This window comes from Neovison vison, chromosome X, assembly GCF_020171115.1.
Source record: "Neovison vison isolate M4711 chromosome X, ASM_NN_V1, whole genome shotgun sequence".
NCBI classification, from domain to species: Eukaryota; Metazoa; Chordata; class Mammalia; order Carnivora; family Mustelidae; genus Neogale; species Neogale vison.
The window spans coordinates 88,292,190-88,319,345 of NC_058105.1; the positions used below are offsets into that span (position 1 = coordinate 88,292,190).

The 27,156-nt window shown below is 39.3% G+C and overlaps 1 protein-coding gene across 2 annotated transcripts in view; it reads right to left on the reverse strand.

The window, feature by feature from the left end:
* The window catches only part of CCNB3 (cyclin B3), a 51,273-nt gene extending 24,677 nt beyond the window's left edge, over positions 1-26,596 (reverse strand). The window contains exons 1-7 of one of the 2 annotated variants that reach the window (XM_044235425.1): positions 26,485-26,596; positions 22,532-22,663; positions 20,275-20,361; positions 14,243-14,373; positions 5,466-8,364; positions 4,533-4,628; positions 3,224-3,316 (exon numbers count right to left, since the gene is read on the reverse strand). In XM_044235425.1, coding sequence (XP_044091360.1) covers positions 3,224-3,316; positions 4,533-4,628; positions 5,466-8,364; positions 14,243-14,373; positions 20,275-20,361; positions 22,532-22,627 — 3,402 coding nt within the window. In that variant the 5' untranslated portion in view covers positions 22,628-22,663; positions 26,485-26,596. Of the gene's footprint in view, positions 1-3,223; positions 3,317-4,532; positions 4,632-5,465; positions 8,365-14,242; positions 14,374-20,274; positions 20,362-22,531; positions 22,664-26,484 lie in introns of both variants that reach the window. The other variant, XM_044235424.1, reaches the window with a different exon arrangement.
* Positions 26,597-27,156: the final 560 nt, after the last annotated feature.

The following is a 27,156-nucleotide window of genomic DNA, read 5'->3' on the forward strand; positions in this document are numbered from 1 at the left end:
TTTGGCTTGGGTCATGATCCCAGGGTCCTGCTCAGCAGGCTCCCTGCTCAGTGGAGAACCTGTTTCTACCTCATCTGCCACTCCCCCTGCTTGTGCTCTCTCTGACAAATAAACAAAATCTTTTAAAAAAATCACTTGTGGAGCTTTATAAAAATATATGTGCCCTGAAGACATGAATAGACATTTCTGCAAAGACATCCAAATGGCCAACAGACACATGAAAAGTGCTCACACTCAGCATCAGGGAAATACAAATCAAAACCACAGTAAGATACCACCTCACAACAGTCAGAAGGGCTAAAATTAACAAGTCAGGAAATGACAGATGTTGGCAAGGATGCAGAGAAAGGGGAACCTTCCTACACAGTTGGTGGGAATGCAAGTTGGTACAGCCACTCTGGAAAACAGCATGGAGGTTCCTCAAAAAGTTGAAAATAGAGCTACCCTATGATACAGCAATCCCACTACTGGGTATTTACCTTAAAGATACAAATGTAGTGATCCAAAGGGGCACATTCACCCGAATGTTTATAGCAGCAATGTCCACAATAGCCAAACTATGGAAAGAACCTAGATGTCTATCAACAGATGAATGGATAAAGATGTGCTTTATATATACAATGGAATACTATGCAGCCATTGAAAAACCAAAATCTTGCCATTTGCAATGACATGGATGGAACTAGAGGGTATTATGCTAAGCGAAATAAGTCAATCAGAGAAAGACAATTATCATATGGTCTCTCTGATATGAGGAATTTGAGAGGCAGGGCAGGGGTCATGGGGGAAGGAAGAGAAAAATGAAACAAGATGGGACCAGGGAGGGAGACAAACCATAAGAGACTTTCAGTCTCAGGAAACAAAATGAGGGTTGCTGGGTAGAGTTGGGGGAGAGATAGGGTGGCTAGGTGATGAATATTGGGGATGGTATGTGCTATGGTGTTGTGAATTGTGTTGTGAATTGTGTAAGACTGATGATTCATAGACCTATACCCCTGAAGCAAGTAATTCATTATATGTTAATAATTTTTAAAAATATTATGTGCCCCTTCACCCAAAAAATACAAAAACACTAATTCAAAGGGATACGCACACCCTTATGTTTATTGCAGCATTACTTACAATAGCCAAACTATGGAAGCAATGCAAGTGTCCATCAATAGATGAGTGGATAAAGAAGATGTGGTATGTATACACACTGAAATATTATACAGCCATGAAAAAGAATGAAATCTTGCCATTTGCAATAACATGGATGGAGCCAGAAAGTATGATGCTAAGTGAAGTAAGTCCATCCAAAAAAGACAAATACCATATGATCTAGCTCATATGTGGAATTCAAGAAACAAAACAGAAGAGTAAAGGAAAAAAAGAGAAAGACAAACCAAGAAACAGACTCTTAACTACAGAAAATAAACTAATGGTTACAAGAGGGGAGGTGAGTGGGGGGCATGACTGAAATAGGTGATGGGGATTAAAGAGTACACTTATGATGAATAAAATAATATTTAAAAAAAAAAAACAAAAAATATATGTATATGCCTGTGCCACACCCCCACAATTCTGTTTGGATAATATGGGATGGGACCTGGGTATCTGTGATTCTATGAGCCAGGCACTAGAAGTGTACCCCTAAAGCAGATGACTACCACTTGAAATGGAGGAATAATATACACACAAATATTAACAGTGTTCTGAGTTACCTGTGGGATCACAGGTAATTATATTACTTTCCTATGACAAATGTGAATTTTTGTGCAATAAAAATAACAACAAAGGCTTTTTTAAAAAAGATTCAGTTCCTCAGGGTTGCTGGGGGTGGGGGGGATAGGATGGCGGAGTGATGGACAATGGTGAGGGTATGTGCTATGGTGAGTGCTGTGAATTTGTGTAAGACTGACAATTCACAGACTTGTACCCATGAAACAAATAATACATTATGTTAATAAATAAATAAAACTAAATTAAATTTTTAAAAAGATTCAGTACATCATTCCAGCTAGTAGAGATATTTCATCTGATATCCATTTATTTCCTGTCCCTACTCCTAGTCTCATGCCATGCAATATTTGATGAATTTATCTTTTCTGTTATCATTTACATCACTAATAAAAATGTTGATTAGAACAAAGTCCACTGGCAATCTTCTAGAACTCTCCTTCTAGCTTAATAATGATCAGCAATCTCTGGGATCGGTTTCACTTATGTAAGACCTACCCAAATTCTACTCTTTTTAAAAAGATTTATTTATTTATTTGAGAGGGTCAGGGAAAGAGGGGCAGAGGGAGGAAAGAAAGAGACAATCTCAAGCAGACTCCCCACTGAACATGGAGCTCAGTGCAGGGCTTGATCTCACTACCCTGAGATCATGACCTAATCCAAAACCAAGAGTTGGACACTCAACTGACAGAGCCACCCAGGCACCCCCTCAAATTATGCTCTTATCTACTTCATTATTCTTCATTATTTCCATAAGATGAGAGGCATTTTCATGCTTTACTGATATCCAAATATATCATGTCTACTACCTTTTCCTGGTCTTTTACTTCAAAGTGACCCTGAACCACCCCTCTCATACTCTATAAAGGATATTAAACTATATTACCTTTTCTTCCTAATTATGTAGCTAAGACTCTTCTGGGCATAGCCTATGCCTTATATTTTCTTGCAAATGCCACAGCAAGCCACTCGATTTCATTCATTCAACAAGTATTTATTGATACTCCACTATGTGCCAGGTACTATTCTGGACTCTCCTTCCTTCATGTAAAAGGATAACTAAGTACTCACAGCAATATTCCCTCAACATCCAACTCCGGGAAAATAGCTACCTGCCATGTCTGGTCCTGCCATGTCTGCCACACTGTCCTTCCTATCACCAATCTCACCCAAAACTTGAAAGGCTTTGTCACTGATCCCTATCCAAATCATGAAATAGACTTTGTAAAATTCTGATACTGATTGAACTACTGTACCATCATTGCCTTTTCTAGAAGTAGTATCTCCTTCCGCTGGGTTTTCACAGGATCTTATGTATAACATTCTTATAGTACCCAGCGTATTCTATTTTTTATTATACTCATATGTCTGCATGTCTTATCTTGCCCCCTAGATCATAAGCTCCCTGAAGGCTCAGCTCTGTAGGCCCAGAAAATTTTTACCATGCTTAGCATCTGGTGATACTGAATGAATAATCAGTAAAGAAAAGAGTTGTCAGGCTTACCTGCACCTCTACCAGCCAGTCCACAAGAATGGCCCTCATGCAACTGCTGATGTCAGTCTGCCTGTTCATGTATTTTTTAAGTATGAACTTTTCCTGGCAGCAATAAAAAAAGAAATATTAATCCATAAACTCTCTTTATAGCTCAAAAATTGTAATTTAAGAAAAAAAAATACTTGCAACCAATATCTCAGAAAAAGAAATTGTCACAATGTAATTAACTTCTTCAGTTCTAACTCATTATTTTCAGCTGGTATCAGATTGGCTGGTATCAGCCTATCAAAGTCTCCTCTTCCAGACAAGTTCTAGTAATGCTTGGGAAATGGATGCACATCATATTCAAGCACCGGGGTAGATATGGAGGAGCCTAAGGGGACTATGGAATATGGACAGGAATATACCTATCAATAAATACCAAAGAGGTTCCGCCCCTTCTTTGCAATTCAATCTAAAGTAGAGCAGTGCTTTGCAAACTTTAACACATATACCACCTGGGGATCTTTAAAATTCATATTCTAATTTAGAAGGCCTGGGTGAGGCTAGATTTCTGCATTCCTAACAAGATCTCAAGTGAATCTGACACCACCTCCAAGCTATGCCAGAAAAAAGTAAAGGATCTGGAGTCAGTTAATCAAATGTTATGTCTGTAGAGAGAAGACAAGATATTCATCCTCGCTCTTATGCATGGCCTGCTAAAATTTTAGTTGTTAGATAATCTTGGTCCCTCTGCTTCATTGAGAGAGAGAGAGAGAGAGAGAGAGAGAGAATGAGAGAGAGAAGAAAATTTGCCATCAATGAATTTTAGTGGTCAAGGAAACTGGCTGATTTTAAAGAGGAAGAAAGTGTCACCAGTTTGGAGAGTGATTTCACATATGTCACCAGAAACTTGCATAGAGAAGGGAAAAGATCTTTAAGAGCAGCCACTCAGAAGACAACTACTATTTTTGTGTCTGAGATTGTCTCCTCAACAATTAGAGATGCAGACTTATGGTCTTCAAGGTAATCAGACTTTTAGCCCATATTCCAGGTCTACCATATACTAGTTGTGTGATTCTGAGCAGTTTCTCCAATCTATAAAAAGGAGTTAATAATACCTACCATCATGAAGTTATTGGGAGAATTAAACAAGATAATGTCTATAAACACTTTAGCCCCAATGTCTAACTTATGGTAAGCTACCAGTAGATGTCAGTTGTTGCTGTTATTATTGTAATCATCATTATTACCTCCCCTTTCAATTTGCATTTTGAAGGATGGAATGATGAGGAAATGAGACCTAGAAACTGTTCCACTCCAACAGCCACCTACATACCTCTCTCTCCTTCATGTAACTGAAGATATCCTTGGCATATATGGGGTTGAAAAATGGATCACTGTAGTTATTGTCAATATCCTCCGATGGGGTTATCTGCTTGGAAATCACCAAAAAGATGTTAGAGGGAGAAAGATTCCAAAGAAGGCTTAGCACATATACATAAAGCATGCCCTCCTTTCTTCCCAGTGTCATCTTCGGCTAAGTTTCCTCAAGCCCCATATATCCTGGGCCACAACAGAGCACCCCCTTGGTCCTTCAATACTCATGCTGCTAAATGACCAAGAAATGTTTAATCCTTCTTGCACATGACTGCTCTGCCCTAGGAACTAGGCATCATTTTTACAGGTAAGCTCAAGACTCTCCAGAAAAAACACTCTTATTTTACTATTTCAACTTGTGTCATATATCTTCTTAGGTCACTTGTTTTGTCCCAATGCTTTGATCTAACCCAATTCATCTTCTTGGTAGCCTTTTCCTCCCTTCTACACTTCTACCCAGTTTGTTTTATCTACAAGAGGGGTATTTCTCCTCCTTTTTTCCAAATCTCATTCCTTCATCCTTCCAATTTTCAACTTAAATACCAACTTCCTTGGGAGATGCTTCTGTAGGCTTTACTCATATTTGACTGGGGTCTACTGTAATGCAGATTGCAATAACTAAGAAAGGCAGTTTACACACACACACACACACACACACACAAATATTCCAGATCCTTGTGGGTATTCCTATAATAAATACTTTCTAATTGTTTGGGTGTATTTTAATTCCAGTTGGAAAGTCAAGAGATCCCACAAGGCCAACCTGATTTACTATAGCCTACTATATACAGATCAATTACTTAGGAAGGCAAAAAAAAATCTCTTTGCTAGCAGTTACCTACAGGACAACAAAGAACACATCATCTAATTTAAGAAGAAAGAGAAAGAATACCTCCTTCTGTGACTTCTTGCCCCAAGATGAGGAAGGCTTATTGGAACTAGATTCGCAAGCACTGGACGTGCTTGTGGTATTGAACTTGCCCACAATGGACATGCCTGTTCTGGATTCAGGGGCTATACTGGACACATATGAGCTGGTTTCAGCCTGGAGGATCAGGAAATCTTCGAGAGAGTTATCTTCCTTTTGGGTGGTATTCTCTTGCAAGGCCAATGGCTCCTTTAGGGACAACTCCTTCCCAGTGGTGAGTTTCTCATCCAATGCAAATGTTTCCTTGACATGGAATGTCTCATTGAGGGTAGGTTTCTCCTGAAAAGGCTCCTTGAAGAGGGTGTCCTTCCCACTGCTGGGCTTCTCCTGCAAGGCCAAGGGCCCCCACGGGGTAGCCTCTTCCTCGACTGTGGGATTCTCCTGCAAGGCCAAGGACTCCCTTGGGATGGTCTCCTCAGTACTGGGCTTCTGAAAAGCCAGTGGTTGCTTAATAAGGGACTCTTCATTGGTGATATTCTCTTGCAAGGCCAAATGCTTCTTCAACAGGAACACCTCTCCCGGAGCAAAGGGTTTCTTCTTTAAAGATAACTGCTCCTCAGTGCTTGTTGCCACCTCAGTGGAGACTTCCTCCTTCAGAACTGATGATTTATTTAAAAGGGATTCCTCTTCAGTAGTGCTTTTCTCCTGCAAGTCCAACAGCTCCTTCAAGTAATCCTCTTTGGTATCAGTCTTCTGCAAACCCAAAGCCTTCCAGAAGAGGGACTCATCTTTGTTGGTAGGTTTAACATGCAATGAAAATGGCTCTGGAGATAGAAATTCCTCCTCAGTAGTAGGCTTCTCCTCTAAAGTCAATAGTTCCTTAATATACAATTCTTCAGTGGTGGTCTTTTCTGGCAAGGCCAGTGGCTTAGTTGAGAGGGACGCCTCTTGCAGAGTGGTGTTCTTCTCTTTCAAAAGAGATGGATCCTGGAAGAGGAGCTCCTCTTCAGTTACAGACTTTTTATTAAAGGGCAATAGCTTCTTAAAGACTGACTCTTCTTCAGAGGTGGTGTTCTCTGAGACCAGTGGCTTCTTTAAGAGGGACATCCTCCCCTGAGTGATTTGCTTTTTCTTTAAAGATAATGGTGTCTTGGTAAGGATTGTCTCCTCAGTTGAAGAATTCTTCCTAAGTGACCCTGGCTCCATAAAGAAAGAATCCTTATCTTTGCTAATCATATTCTGCAAGTCCAACAGTTCTTGGCAGATGGACATCATTATTTGACTGGCACACTTTTTCTTCTTTAAAGATAAAGGTTCCTTGGTAGAGACCGCCTCATCTCTGATACATTTCTTCCTAAAGGGAACTGGTTCTATAAGAAACTCATCTTCACCATCAACATTCTCCTGCAATGCCCCTGGCTTCTTCAAAAGAGCCACCTCCCCCTGCGTGGTATGCTTGTCTTTGAACACAGGTGATTCCCTGACGAGAGACTCCTCCTCAGTGGTAGACTTATTTTTAAAGGACAAGGGCTCCTTAATGAGGGACTTCTCTCCAGAGGTGATCTGCAATACTAGTGGCATCTTCAAGTGGGACACCTTACCCTGACTGGTACACTTTTTCTTCTTTAAAGATAATGGCTTTATGGTGGGGATTGCCTCCTCAATGGTATGTTTCTTCTTAAAAGCCAAAGTCTCCTTTAAAAGTGACTCCTCCTCAGTTAGAGTCTTTTGCAAGGTCAAGGCCTTCTTCAAGATGGACACCTCCTCTTCCATGCTGTGCTTCTCTTGTAACATGGATGACTCATGGAAAAGGGACTCCTCAGTTGTGTCCCTCTTTTTAGAGGATTGTGGCTCCTTAATGAATGACTTCTCTCCAGATGTGGTCTTTTGCAATACTAGTGGATTCTTCAAGTGATACATCTTCCCCTGAATGGTACACTTCTTTACAGGTAATGACTTCTTGGTGGGGTTTGTCTCCTTGGTAGTACGTTTCTTCCTAAAGGACATTGGCTCCATAAGAAATTTATCCTTAGTGTCCTCCTCCTGCAATGCCTGTGGCTTCTTCAAGAGGACCACCTCCCCACTAGTGGTGTGCTTCTCTTGCAATGCAGATGGTTCCTGGAAGAGAGACTCCTTAGAGGTAGGCTTCTTTTTAAAAGACAATGGCTCTTTAATGAGTTTCTTCTCTCCAGAGATAGTCTTCTGCAATTCTAATGGCTTTTTCAAGTGATCCATCTGCCCTTGAATAGTACACTTCTTCTTTAAAGATAATGGCCTCAAGATGAAGGCTGCCTCCTTGCTGGTAGCTTTCTTATTGAAAGTCAGTGGCTCCTCAATGAGAGACTCCGCTTCAGAAGTGGTCTTCTGCAACACTAGTGGTTTCTTCATATGGGACACTTTCCCCTGAGTGGTATACTTCTTCTTCTTTAAAGATAATACCTTCTTGGTGGAGGTTGCCTCCTCTGTTTTAGGCTTCTTTCTAAAGTTTGTTGGCTCCATAATGAAGGAATTCTCTTCAAAAGTGATGTCATGCAAAGCCAAGTCCCCCTGATATGTGCTCATCTTCTTTAAGGATAATGTTCCTTTGGTGATGGCTGCCTCCTCAGTCTTAAGCTTCTTCCCAAAAGTCATTGGCTCTACAACAAACTCATCATTGCTGTCAGCCTCCTCCTGTAAGGGTGGCCTGTCCATGAGGGATATCTCCCCCTGATTTGTGGACTTTCTTAAAGAAAATGACCTCCTGAAAAGGCTTGTGTCCTCAGTAGTGAGTTCCTCTTTTAAAATTAATGGCTTTTTGAAAAATGATACCTCCTCAGTAGTGGTTGTTTTAGAGATGGTAGATATCTCCAGACTGAGTGGTTTCTCCATAATATTTGGTACCAGGGTAGTAGAAACTACTACTGGTAAAGGTTCTGGCTTATAACTGTAAAGGAAACAATGTCTGAGTAAGAAGAATGTAGTTCCTAGACTCCCCACCAACCATCTCATTTTGTTTCTATATTTACCAAAGTTATAAAAGGGGAAAGGGCTTCAACCTCAAGGGATAGATTAAAGGGTAAAAATCAATCAGTACCATAGAGAATCAACTAAGTAGCACTCTGTATAGTTTCTATGGCCTAGGTTCTCACACTTTTCTGAAAAATTTCCCCTAAAATCCATGTTGTGCTTTACTATATATGAATTATTTCCTTTATTTATATACAAAGTCTTTATTCTAAAATCACACTGTATGAGTTATTTGCTATTATATCAGTCTCCCTCAGTAGCTACATTTATTTATCTTTGTCCATCAGCACCAGGCATCTGGTAAAATGTAGGCTGAAATTAATATTGTTTGAAGGCTTGTGAGAACATTATAAGAGAGAGCTTAGGAAGGCTTAGAAAAGAAAAGTGGGCTGGTACTTAATGTTGGTGGTATCTAACCACATCCCCTTCAACCTAAGCTATTCATGAGATACTTTCCCAGTGGAGAGAATAAAAAGACCACAACAGACATTTGTTCACAAGGATCAGATTCAAAGCTTTGTTTTGAACAGGACTTCATGTCCAATTAGTAACTAACCTAGTGTGACCAAATCACTGGAGGACTAGAAATCAGAATAAGAGAGAATTTAAGGCAAATACAATCATCAGTCTGAACCAGAGTAAATGCCCCCCAAACTAGATATCATCTGATTCCATTTATATGAAATGTCCAGAATAGACATACCCATAGAGGTATATCCATAAAAGAAAATAGATTGGTGGTTGCCTACGGCTGGAAAAGGGCAGGGAAGTGGGGTAGAATGAGAGGCTGGGAAAGGAAAGGGACTACTAATGGGGTCAGGCCTTTTTTGGGGGGTGGGGGTTGAAAAGTTATAAAATTAGATAGTGGTAATGGCTGTACAACCCCATATATATAATTTAAAAATCACTGTATTTTTTTAAGGAAGTTGCCTAGAGAGGTTCCACAGTGCCTAGATAGATTCCAGGTCCCTCCTGATGAGAACAGCCTTCAGATAACCTAGTTATGATAAAGAGTATGCCTTCTAGAGCTAAAATGCCTGGATTCAAATCCTGGCTCCTCCACCTACTGGCTAGGTGACACTGGGCAAGTTAACTGTGCTTCACTTTTCTCGGCTATATAATGGGAATCGTATTACCTCCTTTATAGGGTTGTTGTGAAGATTTGATTAATTAATATGCAATAAAAACATGTAAAACAAAGATCAGTTCAAAACTAAATGTATATCAATAAATCAGTTTAGCTAGATAAAATGGACAAATTCCTAAGAAGACACAAACTACCAAAACTGACTTAAAAAGAAAATAGAAAATCTGAGTGGACTTATAACACAAAAATATTGAATTAATATAAAAACTACCCACAGAGAAAAGTCCAGGCCCAGAAGGTTTTACTGAGGAAGTCTACCAAACATCTAAATCAATACCAGTTCCTCGTAAACCACCCCAAGAAATAGAAGATATAAGAACAGTTACCAACTCATTCTATGAAGCCAATATTACTCTGATACCAAAAACAAAGATATCACAAGAAAATTATAGTCTTGTATCTCTTAAAAATATAGGTGCAAAAGTCCTCCACAAAATACTAGCAAATCAAATCCAGCAACACATAAAAGTATTATACACCATGACCAAGTGGGATTTGTCCCAGGAATACAAGATTAATTTAACATCCAAAATTCAATTCATGTATCAAACCATATTAATGGAATAGAAAACAAAAGCCACATGATCATCTCAATAGATTCAGAAAAATCATTTGACAAAATATAAAACCCTTTCATGATAAAGGAATTAATACACTAGGAATAGAAAAGAGATTCCTCAACTTGACAAAGGGCATCTATGAAAATCCAAAGCTTACAATGTACTTAATGGTGAGAGATGGGTGATTTCCCCCTAAGATTAGGGAAAAGACAGGATATCCAACTCTTCTTTAGAGAGTGGGAGAGTTGTAGTGTAGCAGTATATAACTCATATGGCATTGTTGGTGCTTTAGGACAAAATCCCTCTATTCTCTGAATAAATTTCAAACTCTTTGCCATGATCTGCAAGGCCCTAGTGATCTGGCTCCTGTCTGCCTCTTCAAATCCAGCTCTTAAGAAACATTAGTATAGGAAATAGGTATATAATACCATAGATCTGGGATGATCAGAGTAGGCTTCCCTGATAGAGTAACCAACTCTCTTTGTGACTGAGAGGGTTCTGGGGATGCAAGACTCTCAGTATTAAAACTGGGCAAATCTTAGGAAAACCAGAATAAGTCGGTCACCCAATTCTTAGAAGACAAGGATGTCCAACTCTTGATACTTCTATTCAACATAATACTAGATGTTCCAGCCAGGGCAACTAGGCAAAAAAATAAAACAAAAGGCCTCCAGATTGAAAAGGAAGAAGTAAAATTGTGTATTAGCAGATGATATAATTTACATATAGAAAATCCTAGGAATATACCCAAAAACTATTAGAACTAATATACAAGTTTAGCAAGGTTCCATGATACAAGATCAATATGCCAAAATCATAGATATTCCTATATCCTTGAAATGAACAGTATGAAAAAGAAATTGGGAAAACAAACCCATTTACAACAGCATTGAGAAGAATAAAACATTTAGAAATAAATTCAACAAAAGAAGTACAAAACTTATATTCTGAAAACTAGAAAAACGTTGCAAGAATTTAAAGGTCTAAATAAATGAAAAGACATCCCATGTTTGTGGGTTGGAGGAGTTAGTATTAAGATGGCAATACTCCCCAGACTGATTTACAGATTCAAGACAACTTCTGTAAACATCCCAGTGGAAACAGACAAGCTGATTCTAAAATTTGTAAGGAATTGCAAAGAACCCAGAATAGCCAAAACAGTCTTGAAAAAGAGGAACAAGTTGGAAGAGTCACACTTCCTAATTTCAAAATGCACTACAGAGCAACAACAGTCATGAACCCTTTATCATGAAAGGGTTTTATATTTTGTCAAATGATTTTTCTGAATCTATTGAGATGATCATGTGGCTTTTGTTTTCTATTCCATTAATATGGTTTGATACATGAATTGAATTTTGGATGTTAAATTAATCTTGTATTCCTGGGACAAATCCCACTTGGTCATGGTGTATAATGTGGTACTGGCATAATGGCAGATGTGTAGGTTGAAGGAATAAAATTGAGACTTCAGAAATAAACACTTTCATTTACAGTCATTTGATTTTTGACAAGGATGCCAAGATAATTTGGTGGAGAAAGATTAGTCTTTTTAACAAATAGTGCTGGGACAACTGGATATCTACATGTAAAACAATGAAGTTAGACCCCTAACACACACTAACAATAAAAATTAACTCAAAAGGAGTCAATAACCTAAAGAGCTACAACTTTAAAGCTCTGCAAAGAAAATCTTAAATCTCTGTAACCTCTGATTTGGCAATGGTCTTTTATATAGAACACCAAAAGCAAAAGCATAAGGAACAAAGGAAAAAAATAAATTGAACTTCAACAAAATTAAAAACTTTTGTGCCTCAAAGGATACCAACAAGAAAATGAAAAGACAACTCACAGAACAGATGAAAATATTTTCAAATTATGTATCTGATCAGAGACTTATAGCTAAAAATATAAAGAACTCTTACAACTGAAAAATGAAAAGCTCAACAACTAGATTTTTTAAATGGGCAAATTATCTGAATAGATATTCCTCCAAAAGGTATGCAAAAGGCAATAAGCACATGAAGGATGCTCAATATCATTAGTCATCAGAAAAATGCAAATCTGGGGGCACGTGAGTGGCCCAGGTGGCTAAGCATCTGCCTTCAGCTTGGTCATGATCCCAGGGTCCTTGGATGGAGCCCCATATCAGGCTCCCTGCTGCGCTAGAAGCCTACTTCTCCCTCTCCCTCTGCCTGCAACTCCCCCTGCCTATGATCTCTCTGTCAAATAAATAAACAAAATTTTAAAAAACAAAAGAAAAATACAAATCTAAAGCAGTGAGATTCCACTTCACATCCATTAGAATGGCCATAATAAAAAAAAATAGTAAGGGTTGGCAAGGATGTATAAAATTGGAAACCCTCATACAGTGCTAGTAGGAATGTAAAATAGTGCCACCACTATGGAATACAGTTTGGTAGCTCCTCATTGAGATCAACACAGAATTACCATATGACCCAACAATTACATTCTTAGGTATATACACAAAATTATCAAAAATAGGTGTTCAAAAAAAAACTCGTACACAAATGTTCATAGCCACATTATTCACAATAAGCAAAAGGTCGAAACAATCCAAATGTCCACCAACTGAAGAATGAATAAGGAAAGGAAAGTATATTCACACAATGGGATATTATTGGTCAACAAAAAGTAATGAAGTACTGATACCTGAAACAATGTGAATGAAGCTTGAAAACACTATACTAAATGAAAAAAGCTAGACACATAAGACACACATTGCATAATTCCATTTATATGAAATGCCCAGAATAGGCAAAGCTATAGAAACAGAAACAAGGTTAGTGATTACCTAGAGCTGGGAAGGATGGGGGAATTGAGAGGTGGTAGCTAAAGATATTGGTTGAAGGGGTTTTTTGTTGTTGTTTTGGTTTTTTTTTAATTTATGAAAATGTTCTAAAATTCATTGTGGTGATGGCTACATAACTTCAAATATACTGAAAGCTTTCAGCACAAAATGTGTGAACTATACACATTAAATGGAAGAATTGTATGGTATGTAAATTATATCTCAACAAAGCTGTTGGCAAAAAAGCACACTTAGAAAAATGTGTGATTATAGTGAGCTCTCAATAAATGTCAGCCACTAGTTCTAGTGTTATTAATTAAGATCCCTTCCACTGAACCCTAAATGAAGGCAAGAATGTTTATGGTACTTTGTAAGGATTTCCCTGCTGAAGTCAGAATTATAAAAGAAAATCAGAAGAAAATAATTCAGGGAATTAAAGTCAAAATACACAGAGAAATCCCAGGAATTTCATTTCAGCAAAAAACTAAGTAGGGATAAATGCTCCCTGGTTTGATTTCTTTTGGCTAGATAATTAGAAAAGTGTCTTGTAGACCTACCATGTTAATTTCCTGGAATTCCCCAACTTTTTCTCTTACCCTTTGGAACCCATGCTTAATCCTACCATAGCTAACTAGCTAATTTATTCTTTTCTTTCCTGAAAGTAATTCCCACCAGGATGAGGAGAGGTTATAGAAAAGACTCACCCCACCCTCTAACTCTTCTTCTAATAAAAGTTTTCCTAGAGGTAAATCCTTTTTCTAACCCAAATGAAAATACTCATATCTACTTGCAGAACCTGTGCAAAGATCCCTGCAACATCTGGAAAACATGGGGTTTTGGCCTAGAGAGATAGTAATTTCTCTCCAGTAACAAGGGACCAACCTCTCCCAAAAGCTTCTAATGAGATAAGCAGACTGGCAAGCTATCAGCCAGCTGCTGAGTATCCCCTGGAAAATTGCCACCACAATCTCAAGCACAGACTAGCTCAAATAGGGACTGAATTACTAAAAGAAAGAAAAGATGAGCACAAGACCTTTTGGCAAACTTCCCAATGACAACGGGTCCTTCAATATGCACATGCCATGGAAAGAGAGAGAAGAGGCCCATAACACTTCAGCAAGCACATCTGGGCTCACCGCAGCACCTAAGGGTTAGTGTAGCAATCACCACTATGGCTCACTAAGCATGTTCTCAGTGGAGGACAACAGGAGGTCAAAAGATGTCACATACTCTTCTTTACCATCTAAAAATACTGCCATCTGAGTCTCTTCTTACTCACCTTTCCTTATTCAGCTCATTGTTTTTGGCCAACCCAAGAGCAGGTGTGTTCCCTTTTATCTTCTTGGAAACATCCTTAACAAACTCCTTATTGGCTTCCTTCTTGAGCTGGGCAGGCTGAATTTGAGAAGCCTGCAAAAAACATGGGAGGCGGGGGAGAAAGAAGCAAGGAAATCTAGAGAACCACAAATTACCTAATAGGTAGCACTTATAGGAAAGTTTTGACCCACATCCCCACCTTGGACACTTCATTTGGGTGTTCCCAGGAATAATAATCAAAACATCCCACAACCAGTGTGGCACTGGTGCCAACCAATCAAAATGGAAGCTAGCAATATAGTAGTACTGTTACATATTAGCCAAATAGCAGCCTGAAGTGATTCCAAGATACACAGAATGTAGTTCTGATCTCCATGTCAGATATACTGGCTGAAAAAGTCCCCAAAAGATGTTTTGTTAATATCACATTCTACTTTGACTCCATGAGACATTTAGAGGGGAGAAAATGTAACCTAACTGGCTTTGCTACCTGGGTTTACCAAGATTGACTAGCTTTTCAGGATAGGCCTCTAAGACAACACTACCTGTGACATATCTATCCCATCATTGAGGAGATTTTTTTTTTTAGATTTTATTTATTTATTTGACAGAGAGAGATCACAAGTAGGCAGAGAGGCAGGCAGAGAGAGAGGAGGAAGCAGGCTCCCCGCTGAGCAGAGAGCCCGATGCGGGACTCGATCCCAGGACCCCGAGATCACGACCCGAGCCGAAGGCAGCAGCTTAACCCACTGAGCCACCCAGGCGCCCCAATTTTTTTTAATTTATTTATTTTCAGCATAACAGTATTCATTGTTTTTGCACCACACCCGGCGCTCCATGCAATCCGTGCCCTCTCTAATACCCACCACCTGGTTCCCCCAACCTCCCAACCCCCGCCGCTGATTGTTTTTCAGAGTCCACAGTCTCTCATGATTCATCTCCCCTTCCAATTTCCCTCAACTCCCTTCTCCTCTCCATCTCCTTATGTCCTCCACGCTATTTGCTATGCTCCACAAATAAGTGAAACCATATGATAATTGACTCTCTCCGCTTGACTTATTTCACTCAGCATAATCTCTTCCAGTCCCGTCCATGTTGCTACAAAAGTTGGGTATTCATCCTTTCTGATGGAGGCATAATACTCCATAGTGTATATGGACCACATCTTCCTTATCCATTCGTCTGTTGAAGGGCATCTTGGTTCCTTCCACAGTTTGACGATTTTTGTTTAACATGGGGCTTTGGGGAGCTCCACCATAAACTCTAATCATAACAAATTCTATCAAATAGTAGAAGAGGTCATGAGATTTTGAATAATACCAGTAAAAATGGAATATAATTAGTTTTGGTTTGTTTCATTTAAAAGTTATGGCTTTAAAATGAAACAAACTGAACCTAATTATATTCCAAACAAATACCATAATCACACTAAGGAATAAAGAAAAAGAAAACAGAAGAAAAAACAAGAAACAACTAATCCAAGTTAACACAGTTTTTGACTATATACCCTCAACATACACATCCTCAATCAGGATGGGTTTGTGGAGTGGCAGAAAATATTGCAAATAAATGTGGAACTCTTTTTTTAAGAGTTATTTATTTATTTGTCAGAGAGAGAGAGAGAGAGCACAAGCAAGGAGAGCTGCAGGCAGAAAGAGAAGCAGGCTTCCCACTGGGCAAGGAGCCGGATGCAGAACTCATCCCAGGATCCTGGGATCATGGCCTGAGCCAAAGGCAGACACCCAACTGATGCCACCCAAGTGTCCCAAATCTGGAACTCTTTTTAACAGGTTTATTATGGTGGTATGGATGAAGTAATTTTGAAATCCTTTTAGTTGTGTTACAGTACTGAGTAAATGTGTTGATGTCCTCATTGTAGAAGAAGGAACATACAAATATGGATTGGGGAATGCCAGGAAAAACCCTGTGTACTGGAATGGGAGCTGTGTACATTCATGATTTCTTAAGTAGGTATATGTATGTATACATCTGAGTATATGGGTATATGTATAAATGTGTGTGCATCTGTGTACACAGATATATGTATATGTATGTTTAAGTACACAATATGTATATGTGTATATAAAGATTTGGTTTAGACAAAAATCATAAATGGATGTTAAATCTAGGGGAAATTTTGATGAAGAGCAAATTATTTGCAGGCTCTTAAGAGTGTATCACCACTTATTAGCTCCAAGAGGAAAAAAAATAAACGGTATTATACAGTGGGAACCAGATAATATCCTGAATGGGTGACTAAAATTTAATATCACCAGTGAGAGACAGATGGACATCATGTGCCTCCAAATGTGATATCCTACAAAGGACAGAGTATCACCTATACAGTATCCCAACCAAGAATGTGTAACATCAATCTAGTCACATGGGAACATCAGACAAACACAAAATGAGGAATGTCCTGTTTTTAAAAGGGTGTCCAGGGGTACTTAAGTTGCTGAGTTGGTTAAGCATCTGCCTTCAGCTCAGGCCATGATTTCGGGGTCCTGGGACTGAGACCCAAGTTGAGCTCCCTGCTCAGCAGGGAGTCTGCTTCTCCCTTTCCCTTTGTGCATGTTTTCTCTCTTCCCTCAAATAAATAAGTAAAACTTTAAATATAAATAAAAGGGTGTTTAAAAGGGACTGTATTTTTCAAAAATGGTAATGTCAATGAAAAACAAAGACAGGCTATGGAAACTTTCCAGATTAAAAGTAGCTAGAGACTCTGAAAATAATAATACATTATACATTAATTAATTGAATTTAAATTTAAAAAGAATACATACACATTTTTTAGAAGCAGCTAAAGAAATGAGAAGTAAATGATACTACACTGGATCCTCTACTGGAGGGTAAAAGTACTTACAACATTGACCTTATAAGGTCAACTGAAAAAACTGGACTATGGATAATAGATTACATAAAAATAATGTATCAATGTAAATTTATAAAGTTGTTAACAGTACTGTGGTTACATAACACAATTTCTCAGGGGCACCTGAGTAGCTCAGTCAGTTGGGGGTCTCAGTTTCAGTTCAAGTCATGATCTCAGGGTAATAAGATGTGGGCTCCATGCTCAGCAGGGAATCTGCTTGAGATCCTCTCTCTCTCCCCCTCCTCTTGCTCCTCCCCCTTCTTGCAGTAGCGCACTTGCTCTCTCTCTCTCTCTCTCTCTCAAATAAATAAATAAGTTTTTTAAAAGAAAATTTCTCTGAGGAAATATACACTGAAATACTTAGGGGTAAAAAGTCATGACATATGTAAGCAAATGGGATAAAATGTTAACTACAGGTTAATCTAGGTGAAGAGTATATGTATATCATTTGTACTACTATTTATTTTTGCAACTTTTTGTAACCTTGAAATTATTTCTAAATGAAATATTTAAAAATATGTCTTCATATCATCAGATCATAATAAGAAACTGCAATCCAACAGGGAGTTCTTTCTTAGATCCTCAAGTCATCCACCTCTGCTTCTCAAATAGTTTGGCACTGTTTTCATTTTAACTTCTTACCTAAAGTTTTACAAACTCCCTATATGTGCAACTGAGATTCAGAATTAGAAAAGAATTGCCATCTCAGCAGGAGAGATAAGACCCCAACACCCAGGGTGAAATTCTCTACTTGCCATATGTGAAGGTTCAAAGCACTAATAATTTCATATCTAACTAAACTCAAGGGGAGGGGACCCTAATCTGAACTTCCTTACAACTGTTTGACCAAAAAAAATAAGAAAGTTGTGTCCTACTGACACAAAATCATTTAAGTAAATGTGGATATAGACCCTATCTCTTTGTCTACTGAGGACCAGCTTAGGACCAGCTCTTACACATCAAAAGTTTTTCCCATGCTGGAATGATAAAGCGAGGGAAAGAAAAACACAGATTAATTAAAACAGATCAACTCTTTGGCATGCCAGGACTTTACTGGTGCATGCTGAGGAAAAAAAAAACCAGATGTGTGAACATGGAGACTTAGTATACTGACAAGAATACAAACAGGAAGAAGCAAATAATCATAGAGGGAATCCTCAAAATTCAGAAAGAAAGGAGCCCACACCTTCAAACAGATGAGCTCAGACATCTGCAGAAATACCCAGTTCTAGGAAGGGCTTAGGAACATTGTAGTGATGGGACTTTTTTTGGAAAATACCAAAGACTATTCAAGGTTACCAAAATGAATCTTCAAAACTTGAATGCAAAAGGGAATTGGACTGAGTTTCTGAAAAGCTAGAGGAAGAGCCACTGCTCAGAGATGCCTGGCTTCTCCCACTTCCACCCTGGATACAGATGTGGCCTAACAGATAATTGCACTGAGTTGGAGAACCAGAAGGGCTCTGGATGATATCTGCATGTATTTCCTATTAGCTTGTGTTTGTTCTTTATGAATGGCAATATAAACTTCATGAAAAAAAAAGGACTGAGACATAGCAAGAAATCACCTCTTACACTGTGAGAACTTGCTTTGCACAGTATCACCGCTCTTCCATCAGGGACTCTGGGGGTCAAGGGAAGCCACACCGACATGAGCTGCATCTGCTTCATATTTGTGTGGCTACCTTATTTCAGCCAAGTTTCTAAATCCATGGTGAAATAAATCAGGAAACAAATCTAGCGTTACAGGTCTGTGTGGAAAGGGTCTCTTTCAACCAAGCCACAGTAAATCTGAAATTATTCAGAAAGCTGTAACCCAATCATAAATGTTCTAATCTGTATGAGGAAGAGGCAATGTTAGTACAAAGGTGGTCCCATAGCAGCATCTAAAGAGCAGAGATCCAAAGAAGAGAACTTTGCCAATGCTTATCCAATCCTGCTCAAGGGGATAAATTATTTTCTAGTAGATACAAGTATTCTGGTAGCTACAGAAGGACACCCTACTATGGAGGGCAGGAATAGCTCACTGGGGTTCTCTGTATCCTAGATGAAACAGACTTCAAAAACAACACTGGGCAAGTCCTGATCTGTAGACATAATTATGGTATCTACATTACAGAAATAAAAGAGGATTAAGGGAGTTGATACAGGAAAAAGTTCTTATGATAGTGCCAGGCACCTGGTAAACCCTCAGTAGTCATCAGTTATTATTTTCTAAAACCAAAGATTACCTTTGTCCCAATTCTACATTCAATTAGTAACAGTTTAACTATCAGTGCTGGGTTTTGCTGGTATCTTAATAATACCAGAAGTGAGTAAACTCAACAATCCTCTTCAAAATTGAGTTTCTCAAATCTCCACATTGAAGACCAGATCATGGAACAGTAGTCCTCAATGGTTCTGTATATTAGGGGGCATTTTTTTTAAAAGATTTTTTTTTATTTATTTGACAGAGAGAAATCACAAGTAGATGGAGAGGCAGGCAGAGAGAGAGAGAGGAGGAAGCAGGCTCCCCGCCGAGCAGAGAGCCCGATGCGGGACTCGATCCCAGGACCCTGAGATCATGACCCGAGCCGAAGGCAGAGGCTTAACCCACTGAGCCACCTAGGCGCCCCACATTAGGGGGCATTTTTGATTGTCACTGTGAATGGGATGCTGCTGGAATTTAATGCCAGGAGCCAGAGATACTGTGGCTGAGGAGAGTCCTACATAATAGAAAAACTACTGCACCAAATGCCCATAGCGCTTGAATTGATAAACACTGCCTTGAACTACAATATATCCATCCAGATACTTATCTCCAAGGCCTAGACAGCTAGTTGAGCCATGACTGGACTTAATCTAAGTGCAAGATCCCTTATATTTATATACAATTATATACAATTTTGTATTTGATAATCACTCTGTCTGCTGCTTCCAGAAAGTTCAACAAATTAATACAGATGGTATGTGCCAACAGAAAAGCTCCTGCAGCTTCTAAAATTGGATCATTTATTCCAAGTAAAACTGGCTCTCAACATTCTAGAGAGGGTCAGTGTTGGTAACCCAGAATGATCCCTTAAGGAAGAGGTTATCTCAGCCATATGCAAAACCATAGCAGGGGACTGGACTAGCATACTCACATTGGTGAGATCTTCAAAAGCTGATCTCTTTTTGCATCGTCTCTTAGGTGAAGATGAAGAAATCTTTGCTTGGTAATTCTCCCCTCTCTAAAAAAGTAAAAGAGGTAAATGAGGATATCTAATAATGAATACTTTTCAGGGGCTTTGGGTCATCTTTGGAGCTCAGGGGAAACTCCAGAATCTCCAAGCAACTAGAGATGTATATAATAAACCCCAAAAAACTACAACAAAAGGAAATTTTGGCACTCACTGTTGCTTAGAGAGTCTCTAAAGGAGGTAATCATTGATCATGGGGACAAAATTAGCATGATGATATTCAGTGTAACCCCTAGAACAAGCAAAATGGCTTGGTAAAGTTTTTCCTCTTAGTTCTCTCATCTTTATGGTTATCCGATCCAAAATTAACAACCACCATCACCACCCTGCCATTCCCAGTCATCCCTTTAATATGGATGCTCTCAAGTAAATCTGCTCAGTAATGTAACAAATATTTAAGTATCTCTTATGTTAAGTATTTAAGATATTCCCAATAAGGACAATAACACACATACCTAGATACTGGTCCAGGATCACCTCTTTACTAGCTGTTGACCTTGGACAAATCGCTTACTTTTTCAGGCCCAATTTGTTTATCAGTAAAATTGAAATGGTAACCTTATTTGAGGATCAAATGAGAGAATATGTGTTTTTTATAGTCTGTATAGAGGTGCTTGGCTGGCCTAAATTTTGTATTTTGAGAAAGGAGTTTGGTAATCCATATTAACATTTAATTGGCAGTGTCTATGAAGGAGAGGTAGTGGATGGGAAGAGAGGTGAATATTTTGGAGCAAAGGGGGCTTTCTTTCTGGGTATTGTTTATCTGTGCATGCCTTACCCAACTCCCAAATGAATAAGATCATTTCTATGGGGCTACAGGTTAGGGTAAATCACACTATAGGGCTCTTCTACTCTATAATAGTTTTTCTTTGGTGAAAGCCTCCAAAGTATCAAATTTCTTCTATGAAATGAGAACCCTGACCTACTTAGATCAGAGAGTTGCTATGATGTGAAGCAGAGCATTAGGGTCACACCATCTTTTGCTCTGTTTTTCATCATGAACTGTTCATGAACGGTTAATACGTAACACAGTAAGTGATCAGAAAGTTTAGAGAATTGGATTCATAGTACAATAGACCAATCTAGCAGAGCAGAGCAATCCTGAAAGAGCCAAGAAGAATTACTTCTATTTTCTAACTGATTAAGCTAAGAAATCAGTAAATTATTAGTCTTTCATATAGTTCATGATAAATAATCCTAGCGGAAATAATTAGCAAAAATAAAATATTTGGTGGTTACACAAATCTCACAAATAAGCTAAGAAATACACTGTCAATCTGCTATCCAACTCCCACTTAATATTACCAGTAGAAATAATCATCCCCAAATAAAATTCACAGGTAAATGTGAACTCAATAAAACTTAGATTTATAAAATGTGCCCCCAGAAAGCTGGATTTGGAAAAATAACTGCCACAAAACAAAACTTATTATGGCAGAACTCTAATCAGCAAATTCGAGATGGCCAAAAATCTGATCAAATCTTTCTTGCCAAATTTATATATAAAAAAATCTAGCTCCTCCATGAAAATCATTTTAGTAAAATAAAAAATGAAAATGATTAGAAAATGTTTACCTATGCTGAGAGAAAACCAGTCAAGGAAATTAAATTGGCTTAATGATATCTGCTCCAGGAAATACTCCCTTAATGACAATTCATCAGTCTTAGTAAAACTCTGATTAACATACGTATGGTGACAAACAAAGTCAGAATGACAGTGTCAAACTATCTACAAGGTCAAAAAGGCAACATCAAAATGGACACCTTCTTCAAATTTAATAGCTATAAAAAGCATAATAATACATTTGTTGACCTAATCTTCATAGTCTCCCCAGGATGCACCAAGCAGCCTCCTGGCAAGGTACTTTGATCATCTCCGAGAAATTATGAGTATAGACGTGATCATTAATGAGAGCTGAGTATTGTTTGCTTTTGAAGGACACCCTTCATTTCAGCTATGCATTTGTGGAAAAGGAGAGTTTACACGTAGAATCCAAGTTCTAATTTGCTAGTCTTCTTAAACTACAAAAGCTACCACTCCTTCCCAATTTCTCAGATTAAACAACACATATTCAGAAAGATTTAGGTGTGAGGATAGGGACTCAACCAAAACAGGAAGAAGCTACTCCCAGCACTGTTGGGAGAGACAGCGTGCTCTAACCTTTTCAGACTGGCCATGATCACTGGGCACAATTTTGCTGGACTGCGATTTCTTGGTTTCAGGGTTGGAGCTTTGGGAAGGTAGTGGCAGTGGCATCTTCCACAGGTTCAGCAGTGTCTCTCCAAGATAGGGCTGCAATCAGAAAGGGACTCTTTAAAACACCATTCACCAGAAACACTGCCAAACTCTCTGAAAACTCCTGAGAATACCCAGTTTCTCTATAGGATCTCTAGAAGAACATATACTTTGAGTTGGGCAGATCTGTGTTTAAATCTTAGTTCTACCACAATTAACCTTAGGCAAGTGACAAACTCCCTGGGCTTCAGTTATCTCATCTGTAAAATGGAGAAAAGTATACCTACCTCTGCAGGGCACCGTTCAAATTAAACAAGACACTCTATCTAAAAAGCCCTGCACAGTGCCTGTCATCCTCTGTGGGCACTGGAACTGTGGCCTGCCTCCTAGTTTAGGCCTGGGAACTCTGGGAATACATCACATGAGTGTTATGCATTAAAAATGATCAAGATTTGGAAGGGGAGGTGAACCATGAGAGACTATGGACTCTGAAAAACAGTCTGAGGGGTTTGAAGTGGCAGGGGGGTGGGAGGTTGGGGTACCAGGTGGTGGGTATTATAGAGGGCACGGCTTGCATGGAGCACTGGGTGTGGTGAAAAAATAATGAATACTGTTTTTCTGAAAATAAATAAATTGGAAAAAAAAGAAAGAAATATTAAATTAAAATCCTTCCAAACTATAAAAAAAAATCAAGAACATGCAGATCAAATAATACAGAAGAGAGCTGGAAGGGTTAAGTTCTTTAAAAGGCATAGGGTCCTGGCACAGCAATACAATGAAGCTACAGAGAAGATGCTAGAACACACCACGAACATACACATATGTCTGATAGGTCAGAGTATTCAAAGACTGCATTCAACCAAAAGAAACTGCAATCTGGTTCCAGAGACACCTGGTAGGGAAAAAAAAATTCAAAAGATGAGATAACAATAGAAGGAATTAACTTATTGAGAATCACTTGACATAAAAATGTAACTGTCATTATAGCCCTTGAGAGAGTCCTATCTTTGTCCCATCTAGTTGGGGGACCTCATTCTACATTCTTTAAGGTTCTTTTTTTTGAGTCCTCAATAGTTAGGATCCACCTAGGTGTCTTACAAGCAAATGCCATTATTAGGAGGAATCGGTTTTTGAATATACAAGAGACCCCTCCCACTCCGATGGAACTGCCCTTCCAAACTCACCCACATTCAATCTCCAAATTCAAATGCATTTGACAAAGAACAGGCTCATCTAAGCAAGACCCTAAAGCAATGCAACAAGTTTACCATTCTGTACCAGATATTTCCAGCAATGGTGATATTAATGCAAATAAATCATGCATCTTATCCTATAAGTAGTCACATGCACAACTCTAAATGTAACATTAAAATGTGGTAAATGATTTAATAAAAGTAAATAAAAAGTATTAGAGAAACACAATGGAAAGTTAATAATCTTCTTGGGGAAATGGGTGGGAGAAGGCTTCATAGCAGAGGTTATACATAATCTAGACTTAAATGACAAAGAGGTTCCCAAATAGAGTAGGGAGCTTTCCCAGAAAAGAAAGTCTGAGCTCAAGCTGAGGCTTGAACATGCTGAGCACAGCAGGTGCAGGGACACCCCAGCCGTCTGGAGTGTGGAATATAAAGAATGTAATTGGGGAGGAGTTAGAAAGGGGCTGAATGCTAGGCTGGGGCCAGGCTGGTGAGAAAGGGAAGCAGAGAAGACTTCAGCTTGAGGAAAAGGTTTAAGAAAGAAGAAAGGCTGATTTTGGATGAAGTATTAAACATTTTGTCGGTCAAGAAAAGTCAGTACAAGTCTGTGCCTTTACATTTATTACCTCAGTTGATCCTCACAACAAAACTGGGAGGGTACACAATACAAATACAGTTCTTTTCCATTTTAGAGGCCTCGATGTGTTAAGGGACTTACTACACAGGACAAACTATTAAGCAGCATAGATCCCCCAGCTCTTTCCAGGGCTCTTCATAAAAATACCAGGAAGTCTCTCCAATCATACTTAAAAGCACTCCAAAACAGTCCATGGTCCAAAGTGAAAGGCTGCATTGTAGTAGTGTAAGAAGACAAAATGAACTATTTTTTTAAGAAGCAACTGGATTTCTAAACCAGACAACTTAGCATCTTTGAGCCTTAATTTTCTCATTTGCAATAGAGGAATACCACCATTTACTTGCTGACGCAGAAGTAAATGTGTATGTGCAAAACTGAACCCACAGTAGGCCCTCAAAATAAGTGGTGAATCTTACTTTCCCTCTCTTCGCCCAAACCCAAACCTATTTTCCATCTCATCTTTCAAAACTCAGCCAAGCAGCAATAAAGCCAAATTGGGTGCACCCACCCTTAACTGAGCTCTATGAAAACCACTTGCCCTGCTGTTATTATTCACACCTCGGACCATTTTTTTATGGATGACCAAAGACTCATGTTCTGAAACTTTTGTCTTTCAAGGGGAAGGAAAAAATAGACAGAACTCAGCAGGCTAAAAACTTTCAGCTGATGATATCACAGGGTAAGTAAACCTCAGAGAGAATAAGGTTATTCAGATGATATTCATACACCACCGTCATTTTCCCTGACACTGATCACTTGCTTTGGGGGGCACGCACAGTGACTTAAGTAACTCATTTCTCTGCCATTAGGAAGGAGGAGAGGATTGACACCACTAAAAACAAGCTTTCATTAAGGGACATTCAGCAGAACATTCTTGACTTCTACCACCTACAAAATGGGCTGTTACTTGGATGAGAAAATTATAATCCTTTTCATTTTCCAGACTTTCCATCTTCCACCAGTATACACTGATAAGTGTGGGAGACTCCACTGAGCACCCCAGGACTGGTGCTAAAACCCAAAGAGGGGCAAGTGGGCTCATTTAGAAGCCCAGCTGCTTAGACTCCAAAACTATAGATCAAGACAGTCTACAGGAAACAATAGCAACTTCATTTTATATCTAAAAGCAGGTTACAGATAGCAAGACACTGGGGAGAGAATGCAGCATGGTGTCCATGAAAGCAGCATTGGGCTGGGAAGAATGCCTAGGATCTAGCTCTGACTCTACCCCTGGCTGGAGGGATGACGCTAGGCAAGTCCCTTTTCCCTCTCTAGGCCTTTGTTTCTCCACCTAAGAAAATGAGGCAACAAGACCAAAGGAGTCACCTAGCTATTCAAACCATGGTCAACAGACCAGCAACATTAGCATCACCTGGGAGCTTGTTAGCAATTTAAAATCCCAAGCCCCAAACTAGACCTACCAAATCTAAAAATACAAGTTAACAGTATCCCCTAGGTGATTTGTATGTACTTCAAAGTTTAAGAAGCACTGTTCTAGGGTCCTTTGACCTCTGACATTTTAGGATCCTAAGTGGACCAAAGCACAAAGCAGTGGGAAAGCCCAGAGCTGCAACGGTTGAAGTAGGGAATAGAAGAGAGCCAGTGGAGATCAAAGCGACAAGAGAGAGCACACGTTTCCATCCTCCTTCATACCCTCCGACCTGTAATTCAAAAGACGTCCCGCAAGTAGCACAGACTTAAATACCTCCCGTGGATGAAACTGATCCTCCACACTTGCACTTGTGAAAAGACTTTTTTGTAAATGTACTCTGATTCAGGCATGTTGTACTGTTCGCTCTATCTGAAAGCTAGGACACAATCTCATTTCTTTTGCCATCTCACCCTCGAAAACACACTCCCTGCCCAACTTCGCGCAAACTGCTGACTGACAGCAGAAAAAAACAAAGGTTTAATGGCAGGGATGCCTTGCCTGCCGGCGAGAGAAGACTGCGTGTTAACAAGGCGCTGGAGTGGTGCTCAAGCATCAACCCGCTTGTGACAGGGCCGGACATTCGAGCGGGCAATATAAGCTCAAACGCTCCTACCTCACACCGAGACTGAGGGCAGAACAGGAAAGATCACGGACGCATTCCTAGACCAGGAGAGGCCCGGGAAATGAACGGAGCTCCGTGTTGTAGCGACCTGAGTCCTTCTCAACCTGGCCTGTGCTCGCTCCAGTCTGCCCAGTAGCGAATTTTGAAAATTACAGCCCCAGCAGGAAGCGCGGTGGTGATTGGTCAGCAGGGGGCCAATCAGAGGGCACAGCTGGGGCGTCTGCTCCCCTAGCAAGGAGGGGCGGGGCTGGGTATTTTTAAATTGAGTTCTGCAGCTAATAGACTTCACATTGGGGCGTGGTTTCGAGTACAATTGGTTGAACCCGGCAGGGCTGACCAGCGGAGTACTGGGTCGATTTAAAGAGGCGTTTTTATTTAAATAATCCTGTTAGAGGATGGGTGTGAGAGTGGCTGCAAAATGCAGATTCAGACCGATTAAAACAATATTAATAACCCTCTGTAGAGTTAAATGTTAACTCCTGCTGGCTTCACAGATCACCTTGTGAGGGAAGCAGGGCAGAAATTATTGCCCCTATTTTATGGATAAGCATCCAAAGTGAAGTAGAGCTAATAGTAGCTAGCATTAATTTACCACTACCTCTGTGCTAAACGTTATAAATTTTTATTGTTTTAAGTCCTATCCAAAAAGATAGGTACTTTCAT